General features: G+C 30.3%; 1 protein-coding gene across 1 annotated transcript in view; it reads right to left on the bottom strand.

Moving 5' to 3' along the window:
• Positions 1-5,132: 5,132 nt before the first annotated feature.
• Positions 5,133-26,461, bottom strand: part of LOC126887492 (transmembrane protein 62-like) — a 65,628-nt gene continuing 44,299 nt past the window's right edge. Inside the window, exons 10-12 of the mRNA XM_050655090.1 lie at positions 25,344-25,399; positions 20,227-20,454; positions 5,133-13,344 (exon numbers count right to left, since the gene is read on the bottom strand). Of these exons, the coding sequence (XP_050511047.1) occupies positions 13,257-13,344; positions 20,227-20,454; positions 25,344-25,399 (372 nt within the window). The 3' untranslated portion in view covers positions 5,133-13,256. The remainder of the gene's footprint in view (positions 13,345-20,226; positions 20,455-25,343; positions 25,400-26,461) is intronic.

Below are 26,461 nucleotides of genomic sequence, written 5' to 3'. Positions count from 1 at the left end.
TAAGAATCCACAAAGAAACCGAATCAGAAATTTTTTCAGATGGGAGCGGTCTCACCACATGGACTAACATGACATTATCTGATTGCGAAAATCAACTGTACCATACCAATGGCCATTTTGAAGGTGAAAATAAATCGTTTTTTGTTTATTTCAGATTTTTCTCATTTACTTCTATGTAGCTGAGATGGGAAACATCATCAATAAGTATCATTACCGAGGTAAGTCACTCGTTTATAAAACTATTTGTCATCAGACAGAATTGTTTATTTGCAAAATTTATAACATATAAAATGATAATAAAAACACATTAAAAATCAAAAATATATTTAATATAAACTCTTGTTAAAGTCGATTCAACTCGAGCAGTACATTTGTATTTATGCATTGCATACAAATACAAATGTACTGCTCGAGTTTGAAAATAGATAATAAAATATCTAACAATAGCACGGGCAAAATATGTAAGCGTGAGCCACGTTCGTTATTCACTAATAGTAATGTCAACCCGCCTATAAAGATGCACTAGAAATAAACAAACACGTGGAGCACTCCCAAATCATGATTTGGGAGTGCTCCTCGAACATTCAACGTGTCTTGGTTTGTTTATATATATATATATATATATATATATATATATATATATATATATATATATATATATATATAGTGATTTTTTGAATAACGGCAATTCGGTCAGATGAAATAAAACTCTATTTGTTCTAGGTCTCAATATTTCGTCACTATTTGGTGACTTCTTCAGGAGAAAACTGTAAATTTATTAAGATTAGATATGGACAAAAGACAAAACATTTCATTACTTACAACTATAAGAGTGATAATTTAAATTCGTTTAACATATTATATTGAACATTGACTTGAGAAATGACTGATGTTGTTTTGACATATATTTGGGAGTTATGGTAACTGCAATATATTTTATGTTAATAGAATGGTGTCTAATATTGAAAAAAATTTTTAGTGAATACGTCAAAGTAAACAAGAGAAAGTATTTGCGAAATTTTAAGGTGGAAAGGTAATAGTAGACAAATCAAAAAGGACTTAAAGTATTTTAAATTGACTATAAAATGTAATTGATGGTATGTAATGAGTTAGTGTAAGACTGGTATTCAGAACTTGAATAAAAATAAGATAGCTTCATTGTTAGTAGATTAATTGAGTAATTTGTTTGTATTTTTTAAATTTTGGGAAAGAATGTTATGAATTACTTAAAATATTACAGTAGATATTACTCAAATGGTTAGTGTCAGTCTTATAATTAATTGATTCTGGAGTTTTGTTAATATGTACCATCTCAAGGAAGAGTCGTTTTTTATAGTTGTCAACTTGTTCCAAAATTTTTACTATAAGTTGACAACTATAAAAAACGACTCTTCCTTGAGATGGTACATATTAACAAAACTCCAGAATCAATTAATTATAAGACTGACACTAACCATTTGAGTAATATCTACTGTAATATTTTAAGTAATTCATAACATTCTTTCCCAAAATTTAAAAAATACAAACAAATTACTCAATTAATCTACTAACAATGAAGCTATCTTATTTTTATTCAAGTTCTGAATACCAGTCTTACACTAACTCATTACATACCATCAATTACATTTTATAGTCAATTTAAAATACTTTAAGTCCTTTTTGATTTGTCTACTATTACCTTTCCACCTTAAAATTTCGCAAATACTTTCTCTTGTTTACTTTGACGTATTCACTAAAAATTTTTTTCAATATTAGACACCATTCTATTAACATAAAATATATTGCAGTTACCATAACTCCCAAATATATGTCAAAACAACATCAGTCATTTCTCAAGTCAATGTTCAATATAATATGTTAAACGAATTTAAATTATCACTCTTATAGTTGTAAGTAATGAAATGTTTTGTCTTTTGTCCATATCTAATCTTAATAAATTTACAGTTTTCTCCTGAAGAAGTCACCAAATAGTGACGAAATATTGAGACCTAGAACAAATAGAGTTTTATTTCATCTGACCGAATTGCCGTTATTCAAAAAATCACTATTTAACACAGTACGGTCGAAAATATTTGTACAAATATATATATATATATATATATATATATATATATATATATATATATATATATATATATATATATATATATATATATATATATATATATATATACATATATAATGCACTATAGTGCATTTTTATTGTGATTGTAATGTAGACAGTTGTGTCTCAGATTAGCGAATCGACTATACTTTTGTTATTATTTCTATCAACCATCTTAAAGTAGGTAGTTAAGTTTCTGACATTTTTATACTACAGTATGAATCCAAAATTTTTGTCAATCCCGGGAACAATCGCGCTCTTTTCTGTCACGTAATCGGTCACGCGTTAGATTTTGTCTAACAATACGAATTTACAACATATTTTAGTTTATAGTATTTTTATTTACTTGTTATGTTAGACATATTATTTCTAACAATTATTAAAGCTAATTTTTTCTCACCAAAGCCATAAATTCCAAAAAAGAAAATAAACCTACACATTAACTACACCCTTTCTCGAGGCACTTACGAGTGAAGAGCTATGTTGCAAAAATTTTCATCAAGTTATCACGAAAAAGGATAAAATGTTACATTTTTTCTAACGGCGCGACTGCTCGTGGGTTAAGTACTTGATTTGATCTTAATTTTTTTTCAAAAACCATGCATTTTAAACCAGCCTAACTTTTTGAACATAGAAATAACACTTTAATAAAAGGTAATGTAGAAGGAAAGCGATGCATTTAAATTTTGGTGGATGATGGATTAAAATATACTGCTCATTTTTTCTTAAAATACATTAGTCATCAATGTTTTTTGCACCATATCTCGCTTAGTTAGAATGTAATCGACATTTAACAGTATTTAAAGGTCTTTTCAAGTACTACAAAAGGTATTGTTGGCATTATACCCCTAAAATCGACCATTTCTCTGTTATTTCAAGTTGGATACACCGATTTAACTTATTTACCGTTTGCTTTATAAACATATATCCGCAAATGCTTCGTTTCCGAGATACGGGATGTTGAAGTTTCTCTTACAAACGCATGATTTTGAAGCGTAGGTTTTTCCTGGTCATTCTCAAGTACTTTTTCTGATGTTGACTTCCCAAGGTTCCTTAGTATTACCTTAGCAAGTCTACATCCTGACCCTTCTTCCCATCTTTTTACGGTTTGAGTGTGGAAGTGACATTGGGCAATTTTCGCGATTGTTGCAGTTGATCAGCCAAAAACATCACCAGGTTTTAAGATTCTTAGGCCTGCTGCCTTCCTAGCTAGCTGTTCAGCAATATGGTAGGTTTTAAGATAGTCATTGCGCATTTTTTTACATACAATTAAGAATTTTATATTGACCATTGGCGTGCATACAGGGCCCCCGTGACCGGGCGTAACCCCGAAAGGGCGCCAAACCGAAGGTTTGGTTAAGAAATATTTATTTTAAATGAGATCATTTTTTTATTCAATCTTAATTTTTCCATTGACTCCTAGAGAAATCTCAAAAAATCAAATATTGTGTTATTACTGAAAAAATAATTAAAATCTTATTATATATTTGGTGTTAATAAACAATTTCTACTACTATTGTATTTTTAAAAACAATATAATTTTCGAATATCCGTTTTTCAGTATTAATGTTTTCTAAAGTAAAAAATAATATTTAGGGTATGCTGCATAGTTCCAAATTTTATTCAGTAATTATGGACTTTACCTCAGATTCAAGTGATACAAAGCAAATAAGCCTAACTTTGAGTTATGTTGTATTAAACGATATTTTCACGTTTCACAGTTTTTTAGCTTCACGAATAATATTTAACAATACAGGGGAAGGATTATTTAATTTTGTAGTTGAACCATTACAAAATTTAAATATAAAAGACATGAGAGGTCAAGGGTATGATAACGATGCCAATATGCATATATGATAAGGGTAGGATAATCCTCGAGCTTTTTTGTTTCACGCGCTGCATATAGCTTAAATTTAGTAATGAATGATGCTGCTAAAGTGTCAAATAAAATAGTAAATTTGTTTAATAAAGTATAAGAACTTTACGTATTTTTCTCTTCCTCCACAAAAAGATGGGATATTATAAAACTACATGTTCCTGAGTTAAATCTAAAACCCCTAAGTAATACAAGATGGTCGAGTAGGATAGAAGCTATAAAGCCATATAAATTTCATATAATTATTAAAGTTTGTGAGAATCTTACAAATATGTAAAAACTGAACTCACTACTAAAAACTCTTAATAATCAATATATATTTGAAAATATCTAACTACATCTCTACTAAATATCACTTTTTCATTATGAATTCTCCTCACTTTAACTGTCTGTTGCTTCTGGTGGTAAGAGATCATTTTCAAAATGAAAGTTATTAAAAATTATTTGAGTTCTACTGTGGTAGAGGAAAGATTATCTGGTTTGACAATATTAGCTATATAGCAAGAGCTCGTCAATAAAATTGACTTTGAAGATAATATCATATAATATATAAAAGAATTTGCTGCAGTCAAATCTAGAAAACACTTATTTAATTCAATTTAGATTTAGCTGCCGGTTTCTAGATTTAAGAGCGTAGGCCCAAAATTTCGGACCAATGGTTTTTAAATGTACTCATTTTTTTCAAATGCTGAGAAAACTAATAAATATTTTTAAAAAATTTAAACGCAGAATGAAAGATTACATTATTACCAATGGCCGAAAGTCCATTAAAATAAACAAAAAGTTTTTTTTTTTGAATGAGATATTTAAAATTAAAAATCATAATAAATGTTCTCTTTTTTTACCCCTTTGACTTATTAAAATAAACATTATAGAAGTTTTCAGGGAATTTCGGCTCTCGGCAATAACGTAATCTTTCATTCTGCGTTTAAAATTTTGAAATATACTTATTAGTTTTCTCAGGATTCGAAAAAAATTAATACATTGTGGATATAGTAGATTTAAGGGCGCTAAAAGACATGCCGCACGCGGGCGCCGCTCAGCCTTGCGGAGGCCCTGCGTGAATACGGGTAATATGACCAGTAATTCAATCTCTTTGTAATCTCCACAGCATGCGCAGGGGTTTCAACGGACTCAAAAGAAACCATAAAATAATTTTAAACAATTTGCAGATATATCTTTATTGTACACGTAAAAATAAATAACATCTTTAGGATTACATCACATATTTAGAAGAGGTGAGTACGAAAAATAAATACTATAATATGGTAAAATCAGTCATACTGATTAAATACTCTAGTCTCTAGTGGACAAGACGGGAAAATAACATCACAACCAAAGAAATTATTCTCTTAAGCAAATCATTATATTTTCTTCGTACAAAATTAAAAATTATACACTTAAAAATACCTTTAACTTACACAACTGTATGGTAATATAATCGCATATTAAAAGGTCAGTTGATTTTTTATAACTACGTGAATCTAACGACTACTATACATATATATATATATATATATATATATATATATATATATATAACTAATATACGTGTTCAATATCAATGTAATATTGTAAATTATGTATGTATGTCAACTAACCTTTTAATAGTCTTATAAAACTAATTTAAAATAAAGATGTGGTCCTTAGAATATACTTATAAATAAATAATATTAAATATTTCATAAAGATGGCAACTTTACATAACATATTATAACAGAGGAGGGGTAAAGTGCCAATGGCTTAGCTTAGACTTTAGACGATAGATTTACAAATTTAGTGCCAATTAATAGTGATATACTGTCCGTCCCTGTCTTATAGCTTGTTGCATGTAACATTCCCTGTATCGATTCAAACTACTACTTTCTACTTCCAGTGATACGGATATCTTTAATATCAATTCCCGAAGTTCTTCATATGTTCAAATGCGTTTTCGTAATCGATAAATATATTTTTACGTTGGTTCTGACACTCTTGAAGAAGTCTATTTAAGGCAAAAAGTGTCTCACGCTTGTCAAGAGCACTGGGATAGCCCAACTGGGTTTAATTTAGGTCCATGTTCGATGTTGCATCTACTCCTTATTTTTCCATGTACCACGCGAAGAAAAATCTTGTATGTGTAGCTCATCAGACTAATTAATCTGTATTCGCCGCACCTTTTAGCTCATTGTTTATTCGGAAGGGCTGTAAAAACAGACTTCAGCTATTTCTTGGGCATTTTCAGTAGCACATACATCGTTAAAAAACTTAACCAGAGCACTACTGTGGTCTTTGTGGATCATTTGTAAGAGTTTTGTTGAAAAACTGTTTAACGTACATATTTATGTATGTGTACTAAATAATGAAAAATGTAAATATTGGAAGAATACTTGGAAGAGTAAGTAAGAGAAATAAAAAATAATGAATACAGGGTGGTTCATCTTATTCGCCTCGGTGTCTGTACGGAAAACCACTTGATATTTAAAAAAATTTCTTCACAGAAATATACACAGCCATTAATAATACAATCTAAAAATAATGTGAATTATACAGGTTGCTCCAAAAAAGAGTTGTATATCAAAGTTATATTTTTTCTTATGGAATGCGCTATATCTGATGACATTATTGAATTGACCTTAAAAAATAAGGTATACTTTCATAAGTGTTCCCTATATCTAAATACAGGGTGTTTTGATTTATTTCGATTTTTATAAAAATGTGAGGTTTTAGAAAAAAATAAATATCTACACGAATCTAAGAATCAGTAACAAATTCTTTCTTGGATCTTAATAGTAAACTTTTTAGCATACTTAAACATATGCTTATTGCAACAAAATTTCTTACAGGATGTCAAAATATGAGATTGTTCTATTAACAAATTCAAGCTGTAATAAGTTACGTATTTTAAATGGAACACCCTGTATCTTACTAGTCTATCGCGAAGAAAATTTACTTAGCTTTAAATTCTTATTAGGGTTTTTTATACCTATCTCCCTTCATTTTTTAAATATTTAAAGATTTCCTAATTTGTAAGCTTTAAAAATTAGAATTAAGTACCCATGTCGTGGTTATGTACAACACATCACCAATACCGGCAATATACGTAGACAAGATACTGTCATTAATAAAATTTTCATTGTTATAATGTAATCACACAGAGTGCTGTATTATTTTAGTTGATTTTGGCCTACTACATGTGACATTGAATATGTTTATATTAAACTGCATACCCTATATTAGATGCCGTATTCTGGAAGATATTTAAATTATATTTCATTCCGTATAAGTATTTTCCATATCTTAACCCAACGGTTATTAAGTAAATTTAAGAATACCATTTTTGTTTGAATCTTTGAATCGCAATTACAAACAATTAAATGCAATGGCTACTTTGACGAAAACGAGCATATTGGACAAAAATATGTAAAAATGGGTATTTACAGAATAACATGGGAATTTATATAATTTACAGAATAACATGTATATTGAGAATGTTTACATCGAATTGAAGAGATTTTAAATATCTTCCATTATAAAGAATAGAATATCGAGTATGTCATCTAAAATAAGAATACTCTGTGTGATTAAATGATAAAAATGTGAATTTTATTAATGAAAGTATCTTGACTAAGATATCTAAGTATATTGCCGGTGTTGGTGATGTGTTGTACATAACCACGACATAGGTACTTAATTCTAATTTTTAAAGCCTACAAATTAGGAAATTTAAAAAATGAAGGGAGATAGGTATAGGAAACCCTAATACAAATTGAAAGCTAAGTAAATTTCCTACGCGATAGACTAGTAAGATACAGAGTGTTCCATTTAAAATAAGTAACTTATTACAGCTTGAATTTGTTAATAGAACAATCTCATATTTTGACCACCCTGTAAAAAATTTTGTTGCAATAAGCATCTGTTTAAGTATGCTAAATAGTTTACTATTAAGATCCAAGAAAGAATTTGTTACTGATTCTTAGATTCGTAGATATTTATTTTTTTCTAAAACCTTACATTTTTATAAAAATCGAAATAAATCAAAACACCCTATATTTAGGTATAGGGAACCCTTATAAAAGTATAGCTTATTTTTTAAGGTCAATTCAATAATGTCATCAGATATAGGGCATTCCATAAGAAAAAATATAACTTTGATATACAACTCTTTTTTGGAGCACCCTGTATAATTCACATTATTTTTAGATTGTAGTATTAAAGGCCCTGTATATTTCTGTGAAGAAATTTGTTTAAAATATCAAGTGGTTTTCCGTACAGAGACCGAGGCGAATAAGATGAACCACCCTGTATATTAGCAAGTGTCGTTAATTAAACATATTTTTGACTACTTACAACAATTAAATATGTTCTTTCATCAAAAATGTAACAACATTTTTCTATCTCAAAAAAGTTCTTATCTCGACACAGACGGAACAATAAATTATGGTAGACAGCAGTTAAGAGGCCATCCTTTCTGCGATCCAATGGAATGTAAATTGCAATGTGAATGGCCTGTTCAGTAAACTTGATTTTTCCCGAATTGTGCTGCAAAATTCGCAATATAGCAACAAGCGACCAACACTTGACTTGAACGACATCTTTTTGCACTTAGTGCCCACAAAATGATACCACTCTACATCTGATCAATTTTTTGTTCGAGTTATAATACTTCTAGACATTGACAAGAAACTATTTTCTTTTCTTAACATGTACATGTACAGACTAGTTAATATAAAAGAGATCGGGATTCGTATTGAACACTGTGTACCGCAACAGTTATGTGGCTTGGGTTCAATAGGGAACTTGCACATTTTTTTTATTAGATAATAATGTTCAGTTTTGTTTAAAAATGAGATTTCCAAAATTTCACTCTTCAAAAACTCGTAATAACTTAGAAATACATATTTAAAGTCTTCTGCGGTATAAAATAGTTCAAACGGCCCGTGAAGTCACATAGTTTTGCATTAGTTTTGATTATGGTTATATTTCGCTGTGTCTAGGTACACGCTAACGTGTACGCAAATAAAAAAGTTAGGTAGACGCGAATTAAACTTCATCAAGCCAGTGAGGTCATTATTTAGCTTGCGCAGTGACTATACATTTTAGTACATGCTATTTTGATATGTTTAGTGTTTGTTTGATAGAAAAATATTTGTTAAGGGAAGGGAAGCAGAACTATTCAGATGTTTCAAACTTAATTGTAATAAATCAATGTATATATATAAAAGTATATATTTAGGTTAGCAAAATAATTATATGTATTTAGTTGACATGGCATGTAGGTACAAAATATTGTTAAAATAATTTTTATATGTAAGTAAATTATTATAATCAACTATTCTAAATGCAAAATAAGCCACAATTTAACTAAAAAAATTATTTTATTAACGTTTCGACGTCCAAGTCGGATGTCATTGTCAAAATACAAAAATTAGTTAGATTAAATAAATTATTAGAAAAAATGTTTTACTAAGCAACAACATTTTTGTTTAATTTAATAATATTTTGTATTTTGACAACGACATCCGGTTTAGACGTCGAAACGTTAATAAAATTAATTTTTTAGTTAAATTGTGGCTTAGTTCTCATTTAGAATAGTTGATTACAAAAATTCCAAAAGGATAATAGCTTCAGAACAAGTTAATTATTATTGTGAAAGCTTTATGTCTTCCTTTTATTTTAATCTTGGACGGTAATACATTACATACAGTCATTTATAACTAAAAAAAATATATATTAATTTATAGTCTCTTATCTTTTTCGTACTGTTTTAAAATGTTCTTAAACTCGTTAAAAGAACTAAATAATTGTCCACACTCCATAGTTAATTTAAAAACAAACACTAAACAAATAAAAAATAAGAAATCACTGACACTCATAACTTTTTTATTTGCGTACACGTTAACGTATACCTAGACACAACCTTATATTTAGGTCTATTCTTCTTCTCCTTCTTTAGTTTATTGGCCTCCACCTACTTGGGTATTTGGCCAGCTCATCGTCGTGGAATAAGTCAAAAATATTTATATTCTAATGACATTTATCGTATGTCATTGTAATAATATATACCTGTTTGTTAAAATTGGAGTTTTATACTGTTTTTGAAGGAAAGGAACAAAGGTTTGCTATTGAAAATAAAACCATTTTGTAAAAGTAAAAACTTTCTATGAATAGTTCAAACGATCAAAAACACTTGTAACGTCACATAAATGTATTTTCTACTGATGTTTATAACGTCTAATTTAAAATTCTGTTTACTTTATTGGAAACATGTAAATGTACAACCCAGTGACGTCACGACGCGTTTTGAGCCACCTGTTTTAATTTGAATTTTTAATCGTCTTTAGGGGCCAAACGAAAGACAAACAAAACTTTTTAATCTTTGATACATGTTTTAAATTATGTTCTGTTGTGATTTATAACATTTTTTTCGAATTTAAAAATTTATGCAAGTTCCCTATTCTACAGTATAAATAGGCGAGACGTTTGCCTTAGTAATAAGACGTGATTTCACTACCAGTGATTCAGTCGCCGTGATTTATAAATCACCGATAACTGCCGTTACTGGCGAACTTCGATAACGGTGATCAAGATTATTATAAAACTTTTTGTAAAACTGCAATAATAGTTTTTTAGAAAAATATTGCAACAATCACTAATTAAAGTATTTTTCAACAAAAATTGCAATAACTCGAGAAGAAAGGATTTTCCGAAAGATTTCCAAGAGAGAGAAAATTTTTATTTCGATTAGATAAGCCTAAAAAAATTATTCGAACCGATTCGAGATAGAGATATAAGTTTAAAATAATAAAAATACATTAATCCCAAAAAGTAATCAAATAATTTTATAACTCGAAAATAAAGCATTTTCCGAAACATTTCCAAGAGAGAAAAAATTTTTATTTCGATTAGATAGGCCTAAAAAATTTTATTCGAACCGATTCGAGATAGAGATGTAAGGTTAAAATAATAAAAATACATTAATCACTAAAAGTATCGCATAATTTTTGAAACCGAAAAAAATGTTAAAAATAATTTTTAATTTTTAGCAGAATGAGTCAAGATTTGCTCCTTGTGGATCTGACAGACACTCTGCGCTGAAATTCTGCGATACTTCTTGTGATTAGTGTAATTAAATTTTTCAATATACTCATAGACATATCAATATACATAGAAAAACTCTAAGGTCCGGTTTCACCAACAACAAATAAATCATTGAATAGTTATTCATCGAATAACATTTATAACCCGTTGTCCTAGGTGAGCGACGGAAAACGACGCGACGCGATGCATTGCGATACGATGCGACCAGTAATTCACGCGACGTGTGGCTTATGTAGCGTCGCATCACGTCGCTTTCCATCGCTCAACCTAGGACAAACGTGACGATGTCAATTCATTCCTATTCTTAAATATAGGGAAGTATACGGCAGTGTTATTAGAAAATTCATATTTTAAACACTTATATGATATTTAGAGTTAAATAAATTTCGAGAGTTTCATCATTATTTATATTCAAAATTAAGAAAAATAATTCACATTGGTTTAAAGAGTATTGTGGCTTATTACCAAACACTTTCGATTGTATTATTGCACCTGTTCAACCCAGTATTCAACTGTCAATAAGTAATTTTCAAAAACCAATTTCTATTGAGGAGAGGCTTTTACTGACTTTAAGGTATGTTAATGAGAAAATACTGATACTATATATTTACTATTAGTTTTTATTTATTTAATAAACTATTGCGTAGCATAATTTGTATTGACAAAAGCAATGGAGTGTCACACTGCGTCTGTTCTCGTCGCGAACAAAACAAGTTCGTACTTCGTCGCGTCTTGTCGTAGACTGATTAATCCGAAAACGTAGGCCACACACAAATACAACCATTACGACCCGTTGTCCTAGGTGAGCGACGGAAAACGACGCGACGCTATGCGGTGCGATACGATGCGACCAGTAATTCACGCGACTTGTGGCTTATGTAGCGTCGCTTTCCATCGCGCAATCTAGGACAAACGTGACGATGTCAATTCATTCCTAATCTTAAGTATGGGGAAGTATACGGCACTGTTACTAGAAAATTCATATTAAATACTTAGCTTTAAAAAAATCCATAAACGAAGAAGAAAGACAACAAATATCATATATTTAGAGCGAAATAAATTTGGAGAGTTTCATCATTTATTCAACAGTACTCAACTGTCAATAAGTAATTTTCAAAAAGCAATTTCTATTGAGGAGACGCTGTTACTGGCTTTAATTAATGAAAAACACGGGTACTATATTAGTTTTTATTTATATAATAAACTATGGAGTAGCATAATTTGAATTGAAAAAAGCAACTTGCACTTGACACTACAAGTTTGACACTGCGTCGTGTCTCGTCGCGAACAAAACAAGTTCGCACTTCGTCGCGTCTTGTCGTAGACTGATTAACACGAAAACGTAGGCCACACACAAATACAACCATTACTTGATATTTTTGCGTCGCGTCGCGTTGTCGCGTTTGTCGTTCACCTAGGACAATGGGTTAGACGTTTATATTTTTATTTTGTTTCAATATAATTTTGATAATTTAAAGTTAAACTGACGAATTTACTTTCTTATAGATATTTACAGCGAGATTAACTTGCCAATTTATCCGAAGAGTAAATATTTCGTTAATAAATAATTAAAATAAGTCTTATTTGACGTTAGTAAAATGGAGAAATGTCAGTTTATTGGTCGAATAACTTTAATCATAGAATAGACTACTATTTGTCGTTGGTGAAACCGGCCATAAGCAGTCTATAAACTCTAAATGTCATCGATGACGTGCAACGAACTTTAGTGGAAAACACGTATATTTTTCTAAAATGTAATTTACAAAATAAACGAATTTAAAAAAAAATCGCTTTTGAGCAAGGGAGTCAATAATAATCTTCTATTCTACAAACTATGGATTAAACCCATTAAAATTAAAACAAATTAAAATCTAAAGTTAGCACACTATTCTTAAATTTAATCTACAAAGATGGAAGGAATAATAAGAAAAATATTCGAATATTAAAAAAAATAATAAAGAATAATTTTAAAATTATTGTCAGTCTATGTAGAAGGTTACCTACGTAATGAAAAAAAATATTAAAAATAAACTTAAATTAATTAAAATAAAATAAATTATAAAATTAATTAAAGTTTCGACAATTTTTCAAAAATATATTTGGCATGGGCTATTGAAATTCTTTGGTGATGATATTTTAACGTCAATATTTTGACCTAGATATTTATCTAAATATAATATATAAGTATTCTTATGCTCAGTTAGATTTTTGAATTGGGGAAAGTTCTTCATTAGTTTCATTAAGACTAGCACTTGATGGCACGTACCAAATCTCTGCGGCTTTCCTGAAACAAAAAAAATGTTTTAAAAAAAATGATGGTTCTTGAATACTAGGTGCCTGATAAGTATATAGGGTGAGGCAGATAACTGGCCTATTAGAAATATTTAGAGAACTAAAGGCTACAGAATCATGAAAATTGGAATGAAGGGGTTTTGAAGGGTGATCTATTTAATGAAAATATCAATTTTCCACTTCCGGTTATACCGGAAGTTGCTTAAAACTTCGTTTTTTTAAATGGGACACCCTGTATATTTTTACATTTTTAGATTCTACTAGATGTCTTCTTTCTTAAAATATGCAGTTTTGTAATGTTATACAGGGTAGTTTAAAAGCTAATTACGTTTTTTTTATTAATTTCGTAGCAACTTTCACACCCTGTAGAATTGTAGTAGTTAGATATCAAAAACTCTGTTTATGTTAAAATGATTTTTAATATAGTCTACTATTATTAAAAATTATTAGTATAGCTAAATGTTAAATTTTAGTATACAGGGTTGGTCGAAACTCGGAATGAGGATTTTCTGAATTTTCTTAAATGGAACACCCTGTATTTTAGTATTGCAATGAAAAGACATTTTATGGTACTTTTTTATTTCTTAAGCACTCCCTATACCTAAATGCTTTAATTTGTGCTTAATTGTTAATCGCGCCAAGAATGTTAACTCCGTAGGTATTTTGATAGCTCAACCATTATTGGCAATTTTAAAGATCAGTCTAGATTAATATGTATTTATTTACGAAAAATTATTTGTGATTGAATATTTTCACGGCCAACCTAATAAAATTTCACGTATTTTTTGTTGAAATTATTGTTTGGCTTGAATCACCAATAAGTCACAAATTAATAGTCCGTTCTTTAACGGTAAAATATTGCAAAACCTCTAGATTTTAAAGAACCGCTTGGATAGACATGAAATTTGGCATACACATAGCTAACAAGTCAAAGAAAAAAAGTGATATTGTGCCGATATGTGCTTTTGCCCTGGGGGTGGTTTTCACCCCCTCTTGGGGGTGAAAAAATATTCGTCCAAAGAAAGTCAGGAAATGGATAAACTGGCTAATTTTAAGTAACTTTTGTTCTATAGAGTTTTTTCACTAAGTCAATACTTTTCGAGTTATTTGGCAGTGAATATGTTCATTTTTTCAACAAAATAACCACGCTTTTAGACGGTTTTTCGCAAATAACTCAAATAGTAAGTATTTTGTCGAAAAAACATTCTTAGCAAAAATATAGCCTGTAAAAAATTAAAAAAAAAATGGTGTATACATCACGTCTCTACACCTAGTAGAAGCAGAGTTATAGCTAATGAAAAATAGGTTCATATTCGTCAAATTCCAAATGGAATACTTTAACGTGAAATAACCAAAAATGAAGCACATTTCGGGGAAAACTCATTACAACTTATTTAAAGTGTTTAAAAAAAGCTTCATTTTTGTTTTATAAAAAAAATTTCTAGCATCAAAATTAAACAAGTTACGCTCAAAATAAAGTTAGCTCCTTTTGGTTTTGGTAAAAAAATCGAGAAAATCACCCCCTAATTAGTATCTTAAATGAACTTAATCGTTACGACTTCACAAGTTTCTTGACTCGTGTATATATTGTTTATGTGATCTGTAAGTTTCATCGGTTCAAAGTCCTTACTATTGAAAGGGCTGTAGTTAAAAGTGGTTGAACGAGTCACTGATCACGAATGTATGCAAATTTAGAAACACCAAATTTTTTTAATAAATTTTTGTCTAACAGAGAAACAAAAAAATACATGATATTCAGAAAAGCAAATCTGACTTTTTTTTCGAGATTTTTGGTATCTCTAACAATTCTTAAGTTATTTTGAAAAAAAGAATATTTTTAAAAATTTAAATTTTTAAAAATTTTACTTTGAAACCAAATTTTTTCAAAAATAAGCACTTTGAATCGATGAAACTTTGCAGATAAACACAACATAAGTAAAATAATTTGTGGAGCGGTAATGATTAATTTCATTTAAGTTGCTAATTAGGGGTTGGTCTTCCCGATTTTTTTTTTGCAAAAACAAAAGGGACTAACTTTATTTTGAGCGTAACTTGCTTAAATTTAATGCTAGAAACTTTTTGTAAAGTTATAATGGGTTTTCCCCAAAAAGTGCTTAATTTTTTCGATATTTCACGTCGAAATATTCTATTTGAAATTTGGTGAATATGAATCTATTTTTCATTGGCTATAACTCTAGTTCTACGAGATCCAGAGACCTAACGCGTACACCATTTTTTTTACTTTATTATAGGCTATATTTTTGCTAAGAACGTTTTTTTCGACAAAATACTTACTTTTTGAGTTATTTGCGAAAACCCGTCTAAAAATGTGGTTATTTTGTTGAAAAATGAACATATTCACTCGCAAATAACTCGAAAAGTGTTGACTTGGCGAAAAATCTCTATAGAACAAAATTTACTTAAAATTAGTTAGTTTACCTATTTCCGGACTTATTTTGGACATATATTTTTTCACCCCCAAGAGGGGGTGAAAGTCACCCCCAGGGCAAAAGCACACATCGGCACAATATCACTTTTTTTCTTTGACACGTAAGCTATACGCATGCCAAATTTCAAGTCAATCCAAGCGGTTCTTTAAAATTTAGAGCAAAAACCGTGAAAGAATGCATATAGAATGACTATAAAGCAGTTAGGTATAGGGAATGCTTAAGAAATAAAAAAGTAGCATAAAATATAATTTCATTACAATAATAAAATATAGGGTGTTCTATTTAAGAAAACTCAGAAAATACTCTTTCCGAGTTTCGACCAACCCTGTATAGTACAATTCAACATTTAGCTATACTAACAATTTTTAACAATAGTAGACTATATTAAATATCATTTGAACATAAATAGAGTTTTTGATGTCAAACTACTACAATTCTACAGGGTGTGAATGTTGCTAGGAAATTTAAAAAAAAACGTAATTATCTTTTAAACTACCCTGTATAACATTACAAAACCTCATATTTTAAGAAAGAAGACATCCAGGAGAATCCAAAAATGTAAAAATATACAGGATGTTCCATTTAAAAAAACGAAGTTATAAGCCACTTCCGGTATAACCGGAAGTAGCAAATCGATAAAAATATTTTCATTAAAGAGATCACTCCTCAAAACCCCTTCATTCCAATTTTCATGATTCTGTTTCCTTTAGTTCTCGAGATATTTCTAATAGGACTTTTATCTGCCTCACCCTGTATCCATAATCCATATAAGTAGTACATAGTTTGAAGTAGATTGTGCAATTTATTGTTCTTCTGAGGCCAAACAGATACCTTATTGTTCTTTTTTGTTATTAAAAAATAACATCGGATTAGGCAGCTGTACCAGAACCCCAAAAAAGGAAGACCATATCGAAGATGAGACTCGAAGAGAGAAAAATATGTTATTTTAGAAGATGCTAAATTGATTTTCTTCGAAACAGATCTTGTTGCATAGCAAGCTTAGGCTAGTTTCTTACTTAACTAATCGATATGAAGGGACCATTTAAGGTTGCTGTTTAATGACATACAAAGAAATTTTATAGAATCAACGGTACTGATCTCGATGTCATTAAGAAGCAAGGGTTGAAGAGCTCCTTTATAAGATAATGCTGCTGTTTTATCTACGTTAAAAGAGAGTGAATTAGAGTCGGACCAGTCTTTTATTGTAAGTAAATCAAAATGCATTGAAGAGTTGAAATATTTAGTCCTGTCGCCAGGGGGGGTACAACGACCTCCTTAATTCAGATGGACTTACCCAAGTTTTTTTATGCATTTTGACCCGTAGAACACGAATTTTTTGGGTAACAGTTGATCCGGATGTCGATAAGGTTGTTATAAACAAAGAACTCGAAAATAATTACATAACAGCGATTTTTGGCAAAACAAAACATTTTTTTTTGTATTTTTTGGGCGATTCTAAGCAAAAATGTTCTTACAAATTTTTTCGTAGGATGCATAGTTTTCGAGATAAACGCGATTGAACTTTCAAAAAATCGAAAAATTGCAATTTTTGAACCCGAATAACTTTTGATTAAAAAATAAAATAGCAATTCTGCTTACCGCATTTGAAAGTTCAAGTTAGAGACCAACCGGATGTGATTTTTTTGGCCGAAGCCGATGCCAAAGTTCGGCCTGTAGGATACCTTCGGCTGAAGCCGAAGGTGAATAAATATTTGCATTTATAGTAGGGACAGTCGATGGTCGATGTTTTGCCATTACTATTTAGGTAGTCAAAACAAAAGTAATCTTGAGTTTTAACAAATACAATAAAATTATTATAGTTTCTCAGAATTTTACTACGTGAGAAATATTCAAATTAAGATCTTGGCTATATCTTGGCCATCTTGGCCTATTATTAAAATTTATATCCTACCTACTACCTGAAAGTTTGTAAAACGTTTTAGTTTTATTAGGGTATAAAATAGGGTGTAAATATTGTTTAGAGATTATTTATATAGTATAGTATAGTCAGAGCATTTTATTATTCCTCCTTCGGCTTCGTTTTGGCCGAAGCCGAATTTTGGCCGAAGCCGATTAATCGGTCGGTCTCTAGTTCAAGTCAAATTCTATCGGTTTTGATAATTTTCATTGCTAAAAATTAATTTTTTTTATTCTTAAACAAAACTTTAAACAAGCTGAAGTTATAATTATAAGTAAAGGAGAAGATAAAGATCTAACTTTACCTAAATCTTATAGACCAATATGCTTACTAAACACAATGGGGAAATTACATGAAAAATTACTTTGTAAAAGACTAAATCAAATAAGACACGAAACTGGACTTCATCCAAATCAATATGGCTTTAGGGAAGGAAAATCATAACTAATAAAGTTTTTAATATAATTGGGGGGAGCACAAAGAAGTATGTTTTGATGATCTTTATAGATGTTTCTGGAGCTTTTGACAATTTATGGTGGCCGGCATTATTCGAAAGACTTCGACAGATGCATTGCCCCAGAAACTTGTACGGAAGTTTCAGAAACTATTGTCAAGACCGATATGCCAGCTTAAGTTGTCCAATGGATAAAAAGACGAGACATATAACTAAAGGTTGTCCACAAGGTTCAGTGTGTGGGCCTATTTTTTGGGACATAATGTTAGAAGAACTGCTGGAACGGTTAGCTGTGGATCCTGAAGTTCTAGGGAGCATAGCGTATGCGGATGATTTGCTGCTTATCATAGATGCTAATTCAAGAAGAGAACTAGAAATAAAATCAAATGGAGTACTTGAAAATATAAATGAATTTGAATAAGAAATTATACAAAAAAAAAAAAAAAAATTAAAATTACATATAAAAATATAAAATAAAATATTGGAATAATTAAATAAATATTTATATAATAAATAATTAAAAATTAATATCAAATATAAAATAAAATAAAATAAATAAAAAAAAAATATTAATCAAACAAAAAAAAAAATTAAACTAAAAACCTGAAATTTTAAAACTCAATGGTCTGAGGCTCACCGAAATACCATTGAGAATATCATAAAGTCGATTAGACCTGCACTTAAAATTATTCGTGACTATTTTTAGATGAATAGTGCTGGCATTTCTCATCTGAGAATGAGAAATGGGAGCACTTTTATAAAAATTATATGTTAAAAAAAAAGTAATAATTTATCTTTTGTTTATTAGTTTTTGTTTAGTTGCTGTTATTTGTTTATTAGAATTGTTTATTAGAATTGTTTACAATTTGTAGTTTTCATAATTAGTAGTAGATTAGGGCTATTGTTAATTAGTCAAATAGAAAAAATTCTTAAAATAATAATATTGTAATAAACTACTGTAATCCCATCAGGAAACGACCTGGATTAGTCACAAGAGGCCAGGTCAATTGCATAGAACTATAAATAAATAAATAAAAATTCTTAAACAAAGCTATAAACACATAGTGCTTAAATGATGTTTTCAATGCAATTCTTATTTAAAATCGAACGAGTAGGCGCGCATACAGACAATTTATACGTAGATTACGTACATTAAAACGCATGCATTGGGCACGGGAAACACTATGTGTTTATAGCTTTGTTCAACAATAAAAAAGATAATTTTTAGCAATGCAAATAATCAATACCGATAGAATTTGACTTAAAGTTTCAAATGCAGTAAGAAGAATTGCTATTTTCTTTTTTAATCAAAAGTTATTCGGGTTCAAAAATTGCAAATTTTCGATTTTTTTTGAAAGTTCAACCGTGTTTATCTCGAAAACTATGCATCCTACGAAAAACTTGTAAGAACATTTTTGGCTTAGAATCACCCAAAAAATACAAAAAAATGTTTTGTTTTGCCAAAAATCACTGTTATGTAATTCGTCAAGTTCTTTGTTTATAACAATCTTATCGACATCTGGATCAACTGTTACCCAAAAAATTCGTGTTCTACGGGTGAAAATACATAAAAAAGAACTTGGGTAAGTCCATTAAATTAAGGAGGCCCTTGTACCCCCCTGGCAACAGAACTAATTGCATGAATAGTTGAAATATTTGAGTTGCTCCAAGTGATACTGGTATAGTCGGTTCGCTAAACTCAGACGCAACTGGCTAGATATTTTAGTCGATATTTTTTTTTTGTTTTTTGCCAAATTTGCAAAAATTGGCAAAATTACTAACTATTTAGTGATTATTAACTATTTAGTAATTATTTTTTGCCAATTTTACTAACATTGGCAAAATTACCGACTAAAATATCTAGAAAGTTGCGTCTGAGTTTAGCGAACAGACTATATTATCAGCAAAAAGAATAATTTTTCAATCGATTTTTAAATTAGTGATGCCATTAATAAAGATAAGGAAAAGGACCCGATACTAAACCTTGTGGTACCCCAAATAAAATGTTTTGAGACTAGAATCTGTATCATTTGCTCTAACCAATATACTAACCTTGTGCATTTCTCTGGAAGACGCATCGCATGATAATACAAAACTCCGGCTAAGATTAAGGACCACGTCCTCAAAGGTCCCAATAAAAATGCCAACGTACCATACGCCAACCAGAAGAGGTACGCCGTTATCACTTGAATCACAAATATTACAGTAAAAGGCAAATGCCGACATACTCGACTTCTTATTGATTGCTTGTTTCCTACTTTAAGTGTTACCTCTCGAAATCTAAAATAAGTAATACAAATGTCAGTTGATTTCATTGTCTATTGCATAATTTGTAATTGAATACTACTACTACTACAAGTCAGTTTATAACGTTCTCCGCCGTTTCTATTTTTATTTTCTTTCCTGAAGGATTGGTTCCATAAAATACTGTTTAACATTGTGATGGCTTCTCTACCTGACGTATTTCATTCTCTTAAGGCTTTTTCTAATGTTCCATAGTGCGAAATATTGATACCTAGATAATATGACATCTTTTTATTTTCCTCCATTGCACAAGTATTCGGTTTTTTTTATTCAATCCTAGACACCATATTATATCATACTCTTCAATTCATTTTTGGGCCATATAGTTTAAATCGTCATAATATTGCGCCAATATTACGTGATCGTTTGCAAATTTGAGCGTACATACCATAGTGTTGGTGAGTGGTATCCCCATTGTTCTACTTTTTTGTTTCCATCTTTTTAAAGAACTGTCGAGGCATCTTTTAAATAAAGTCAGGGACAGGCAGCATCCTTGCTTATGGCAATACTTTTGATGTTGCAAATCCTGTTGTTATTAATTGTGTCCCTGTTTTTATTTTAATTTTTCTATACATATTGTGACATGATTATTAGTCAAGTATATTCAAATGGGAAATAAGCCACAAGTTTACCTAAAAATGATTTTATTAACGTTTCGACGCCCAAGTCGGGTGTCGTTGTCAAAATACAAAACAATACTAAATAAACAAAAATTAAAGTTAAATTAATTATTGTGGTTACCCATATTAAAGGAGGAAGTCAATAGAAAGAAAATACCACAATTAGTAAATCAGTAACATATCGAGTTAGTACATATTTAGTATTTTAGTATTATTTAAAATTTAAAATATCAAATCAGAATTTGGTATTAGTTTTGAGACTAAACTAAATGTAAACCCAAATACTTACGATGTCGGGATAGTATCACGAGGTTTTTCCTGGTTTTCCCTCGTGATTTACTATGGAATCTCTAACGCGAGAATTTCAGTGCCACCGTTGCATTTGGTTGTCTTTTTAAAGACAGATCACATGCTACGATTTTTTGTGGCGGATATTCTTGAGTTGGGATTGATTTCATGTAATCGAATGAACTATCTTTTAGTAAAGTCGTCCCAGGAACGCAACTCATCAATATTGGCAATATCATTTTAAAGTCGTCTACTTTAAAATGTATAATACGTGTCTGAATTGCCGATATAAATGAGTCAGATTAAATACATTATAGAAGAATTTTTTACTAAGCAACAACATTTTTGTTTATTTAGTATTGTTTTGTATTTTGACAACGACACCCGACTTGGGCGTCGAAACGTTAATAAAATCATTTTTAGGTAAAATTGTGGCTTATTTCCCATTTGAATATACTTGATTATAAAAAATGCCACAAGAAAATAGCTTCAGAACAACATGATTATTAGGCCGGGCCGAAAATTTTTTTTTTAAATTTTTCTACACGGCTAGTTGCCAAAAGTTGGGACTAGTATTTATAACGAGCGATCCACAATTATTGGGATCAAAGCTATCCGTGCAAAAAATTACGTATGTCTTGTTTGAATCTGAATTTATATCATTGGTTTATCAATTAATTTTGATTAACATTATAAAACATAAAAAATCAGTCAAAACCAAAACTTTAATCAAAAATAAAAAGAATTAACAAAATTATAAGTAACAATAATAAATAAAATCAAACAAGATCTCTACATAACCTTACTTTTCTTGTTAAGTTGACGTACACTGCAAAGTTGACGTAAACTGGAAAGTATATCTGAATTAAGAATAGACATGCACTGTATAGCTATCTCTGTCGTTCAGAGCCACCTATGGTGACAATAATTTTGGATCACACGTTATAATCCTATACCAAATTTGGGCCGGTTTAAAAAATATTTAACCGGGCCCCCTGGCCCTTAAAATTGTTTTTTTGGGTCGAAATTTTTTTTTTAATTCTTGTACAAGGCTAGTTGCTAAAAGTTGTAACTAGTATTTATATAATCATGGGACGATTTAGAAAGTAATTAACCGGGCCCCCCGGCATTTAAAGAATTTTTATAATGTTAAAAAAATGTTTGGGTCTATTAAAAAAGCTTCTGTTGTCATATTTTATTATTAATCAAAAGAAAGATAATACAGTAGACAGAAAAAATACTTAAGCTTTTAAATGCCGTTTTAGAAGATCTAAACTAAATCTTCAAAGATAATACAGTGCTAGTCATCAACAAAAATAAAATTCGGAGATGAGTTAAGGGAAACAGACGAAAACTCCAGCATGGGAATAAAAATTTAAACAAGTCAATATTGAAGGGCTATACTTTGATGAAAGGAAAGATCAGACCATGGTATTCGGAAAGGCGAGACGAATTATGAAAACTAAAGACCATATAGCTTTAATTGAAGGATCCGGTAGTTTATATTTTGGGTACTTGGATCTTAGCCAGTCTCATGTCATAGATATTGTCGAAGGAATATTCGACTACTTACAAAGCCATAATATAAATCTAAGCAAATTAGGTGTTATGGGATGTGATGGTTCAAATGTAAATACGGGCTGGAAGGTGGAATCATACGAATTATAGAAAGGCGAGTAAATATAATTCATTACAGTGGAGTGTATGCCCGTTGCACGCTAATGAACTTCCCTTGAGATGTATGCTGCAAAAACTAGATGATCACACACAAGGTCTCTATTCATTTTCTGAGCCTATTGGATCCCTTCTTCCCAATTACGAAAAAATGCCTGTTATTAAATTTAACACCATAGAAGCCGTCCTGCCTCTTGTAAATGAAAATGATCCAAGTTCAGATCAATAGTATTTGTCCAAACTATCCTAAGCAATAATTGGAGATGGAATATGTTCTCAAAGTTTGGCAGAGAAAAGTCCAGGAAAGATGCCACAAACACGTTGGTTCACGACAGCTAACCGCATTCTTAGAGTTTATGTAGCTACAACTGATCCTTGAGAAAGCTTAAAGATTTTAGCTAAGTTTGTAATACAAGTATATTCACGTATGAGGTTTGAGATAAAAACACAGCCAAAATTGGAACATGGTGCTAGGCATCTATGGGAATCAATGCAGCCCTCGAGAGATTTTCCGAATAATGTCGTTTGTGCCGAATATTAATTCAAGCCAAACGCTGCACAGTTCACAGCGCAAAAATAGTAAATAAATATGCATTGGTTACCCCTCTTTCATATTTTTGGTCATGGGGGCCGGTTAAATCTTTTTAGATCATAATGAACATTTTTTAACAAGATAGTAGCATTGATATTAATATCTTAGATACTAGCCCGCCCCAAAAATAAAGCAAAAAAAAAATAATTTTTTTAGGCCCCCGGGGGCCCGGTCAAAAATAATTTAATTCGGCCTATGTTTGGTACACAGTATTAAGACTACCATACACAACTTTTTTTTACTAGCCCGTTTAAAATTTCCCAAAAAAATTTTTTTTGCCCTTTTTCGGCCCGGCCTAATGATTATGTCTCCCGACTGTTTTCAGCTACTGACCTATTTATTATAATTTAAGAGACCCTTTTTTGTTTACTGAATTTGTTTGTGAATGCTTTTAAAAGGGGGGCCTTTTTAACAGGTACACACCTCGATATTTATTTTTCATTCTAGAAAATGCTTATTTGATATTTATGTAAATAACCCTTCGATTGTTATTCTAGAATAAGATGAATTCTTCTGTAATAATCTTTCTTATTCTGGAACATTGTAATAATGTATAAATAGGGGTTTTTGGAATTAGTAGGTCAGTTGTGAACTTGAATACGTCGGTGTACTTTGATATGTATCGGGCGCGGTCTACTTTTGAATTTGTAATTATGTAGATAAAGTATTAGATTTAGTGTAATAAAAAAATTAGATATCGTAGTTTGTAAAATAAAAGATATAAATTCAGTGTTTTTCATTTGTTTAGAAGTAAGTTATTAAAAATAAATAAATTCAACTAAAACTAAACGTTAGTGCCTAAAAGATCATAGAAAAGACAGTTTTGCAACAATATCAATATTAGTGCTTTCCATTGATTGCTAGAGCTCCTTCAGTGGCACATATATGTCATAGGCTTTACGTAGATCGACCAAAAACATACGAATTTCTTGATTCCTTGCCATTTTTTTCTATTATCTGCATTAAGGCAAAAATGTGGTCAATAGGGGATCGACCCGTATGAAATGCTGCTTGTTCTTTTGCTTCAGAATCTAAATATTTTTTCTCAATTCAATTCTTTAAAACCTTTTCATATATTCTACTCATAGATCCGGTTACAGCTATTCCTCGGTAATTTTCACAATTGTATTTATCACCCTTTTTATGTATAGTACTGAGATATAATGTTTTTTAATTCATAGGGATTTCGCTTGTGTTTATGTATTCTTGAAATAGCTGCCGAATATATAAAATATATAGTATATTATTTTTTCGTTCCGTACTTAAACAACTCTTTTCAGCTGTTTACATACATTTTTATTTTCTTCTGAATACTGTTATGTTTAAATACAGTTTCCACAATCACTTTTTATTTTGCACTTCTTCATTTTGTAAGTTTTTTTATACAAATAAACATTTGATTTTCTGCGTAAAACTTTGTTATATATCAAATACATCTCCTCAATCTACCAAATCCATTTTCTTGTCAGAATCTTGTTATGAATGACCACATTAAGATAGGTGTAACGAACCATTCTTGTTCTGTCCATCTTGTTGTTGTTGTTGTTGACAAGAAGGACAGATGACATGAAGCGGATATAGCAAAATTATATGCATACTCAGGACAAGGATTTGTGGGGTGAACTACGGGAGGTCTACGTTCAGCAGTGGACAAGTATAGGCTGAATGATAATGAATAAACGATTACTTACCTAATGAATACTGCATTCGCTAATATGAATATTAACGGAAGATGAAACAACAATAGCTAAAACAGAGAAGTATTATTCAATTTAATTTACAATATATGTACACTCGTTCACAAAAATTGTAATGGTTAATCGGTCATTCATAAAAATTTTCATCATATAACACGTTAAAAAAGATACAGTATCGGAAATAATTTAATGTAGGTATGCGTTTTCAACGAAAGGCACTGAGAGAATCATATTTAAAACGATGTAGCTATATGAGAAGACCGGGCCATCAAACCAATTCATTTCGTAGGTATGTTTCTGTAAGGTAACCGTTGCAAGGTAATCGAAGTCAGAAAATTGTAAGCTGTTTGAGATGAGATGAATGCATAACGCCATATAAAGTGTCTGTTATTAAACGGATACTGCACTTGTTCTTTATTAAATTTACTTTTGAACATCGTCTTTCACAACTTGCATTTGAATTATGTAGATAAAGTAACTTAACAGAGAAATTACAAAATCACTCAAATTAGTAAATACAGGATTACCGTCAAACTGTTTTATTTGGCCCACTTTAAAATATAATTTATCGAGATTTTTAAATTCTATTGGAATATCCTGGTATTATTGAAGTTTCTTCTTTTGCATCGTTTGGAGGCCTTGAGAATTACAAATTCGGGATAATTTTGACATTCGTGGTAAAATACTTTGGCAACTGTTAAAGCTACTTTTATTTAGAAGGTGTATCTTGCACATTACTAGATCTGCAAAATCTTTCCTTTTTTCGATTCTATACAAGCTGTAATCAAGAAACTCCTGCATCTTTCGTAAAAATACTGTTTCAATTATTGATCATCTAAATCTAAATCATTAATATTTTGCGACGCCCCAATCCCTAGATACATGTTATTAATGTTGACAAATTTAAGTCAAATGTCTTATGTAGTCAAATGTCATCATCATTCAACCCGGATCTATCCACTGCTGGATATAGGTCTCCATCAGTCTTTTCCTTATATTTCTATTTTGTGCTGTTTGCATCCAATTTTTGTCGATCCATTTTATGCCATCAGACCATCTTATTGACAGAGGACCTCTATTTTGATATGCTTCTTGTCTTGGTCTCCAGTGTA

Source organism: Diabrotica virgifera, chromosome 6, assembly GCF_917563875.1.
Source record: "Diabrotica virgifera virgifera chromosome 6, PGI_DIABVI_V3a".
NCBI classification, from domain to species: Eukaryota; Metazoa; Arthropoda; class Insecta; order Coleoptera; family Chrysomelidae; genus Diabrotica; species Diabrotica virgifera.
The sequence above is the reverse complement of the archived record's forward strand: the minus strand, read 5'-3'. Positions and strand labels throughout refer to the sequence as shown.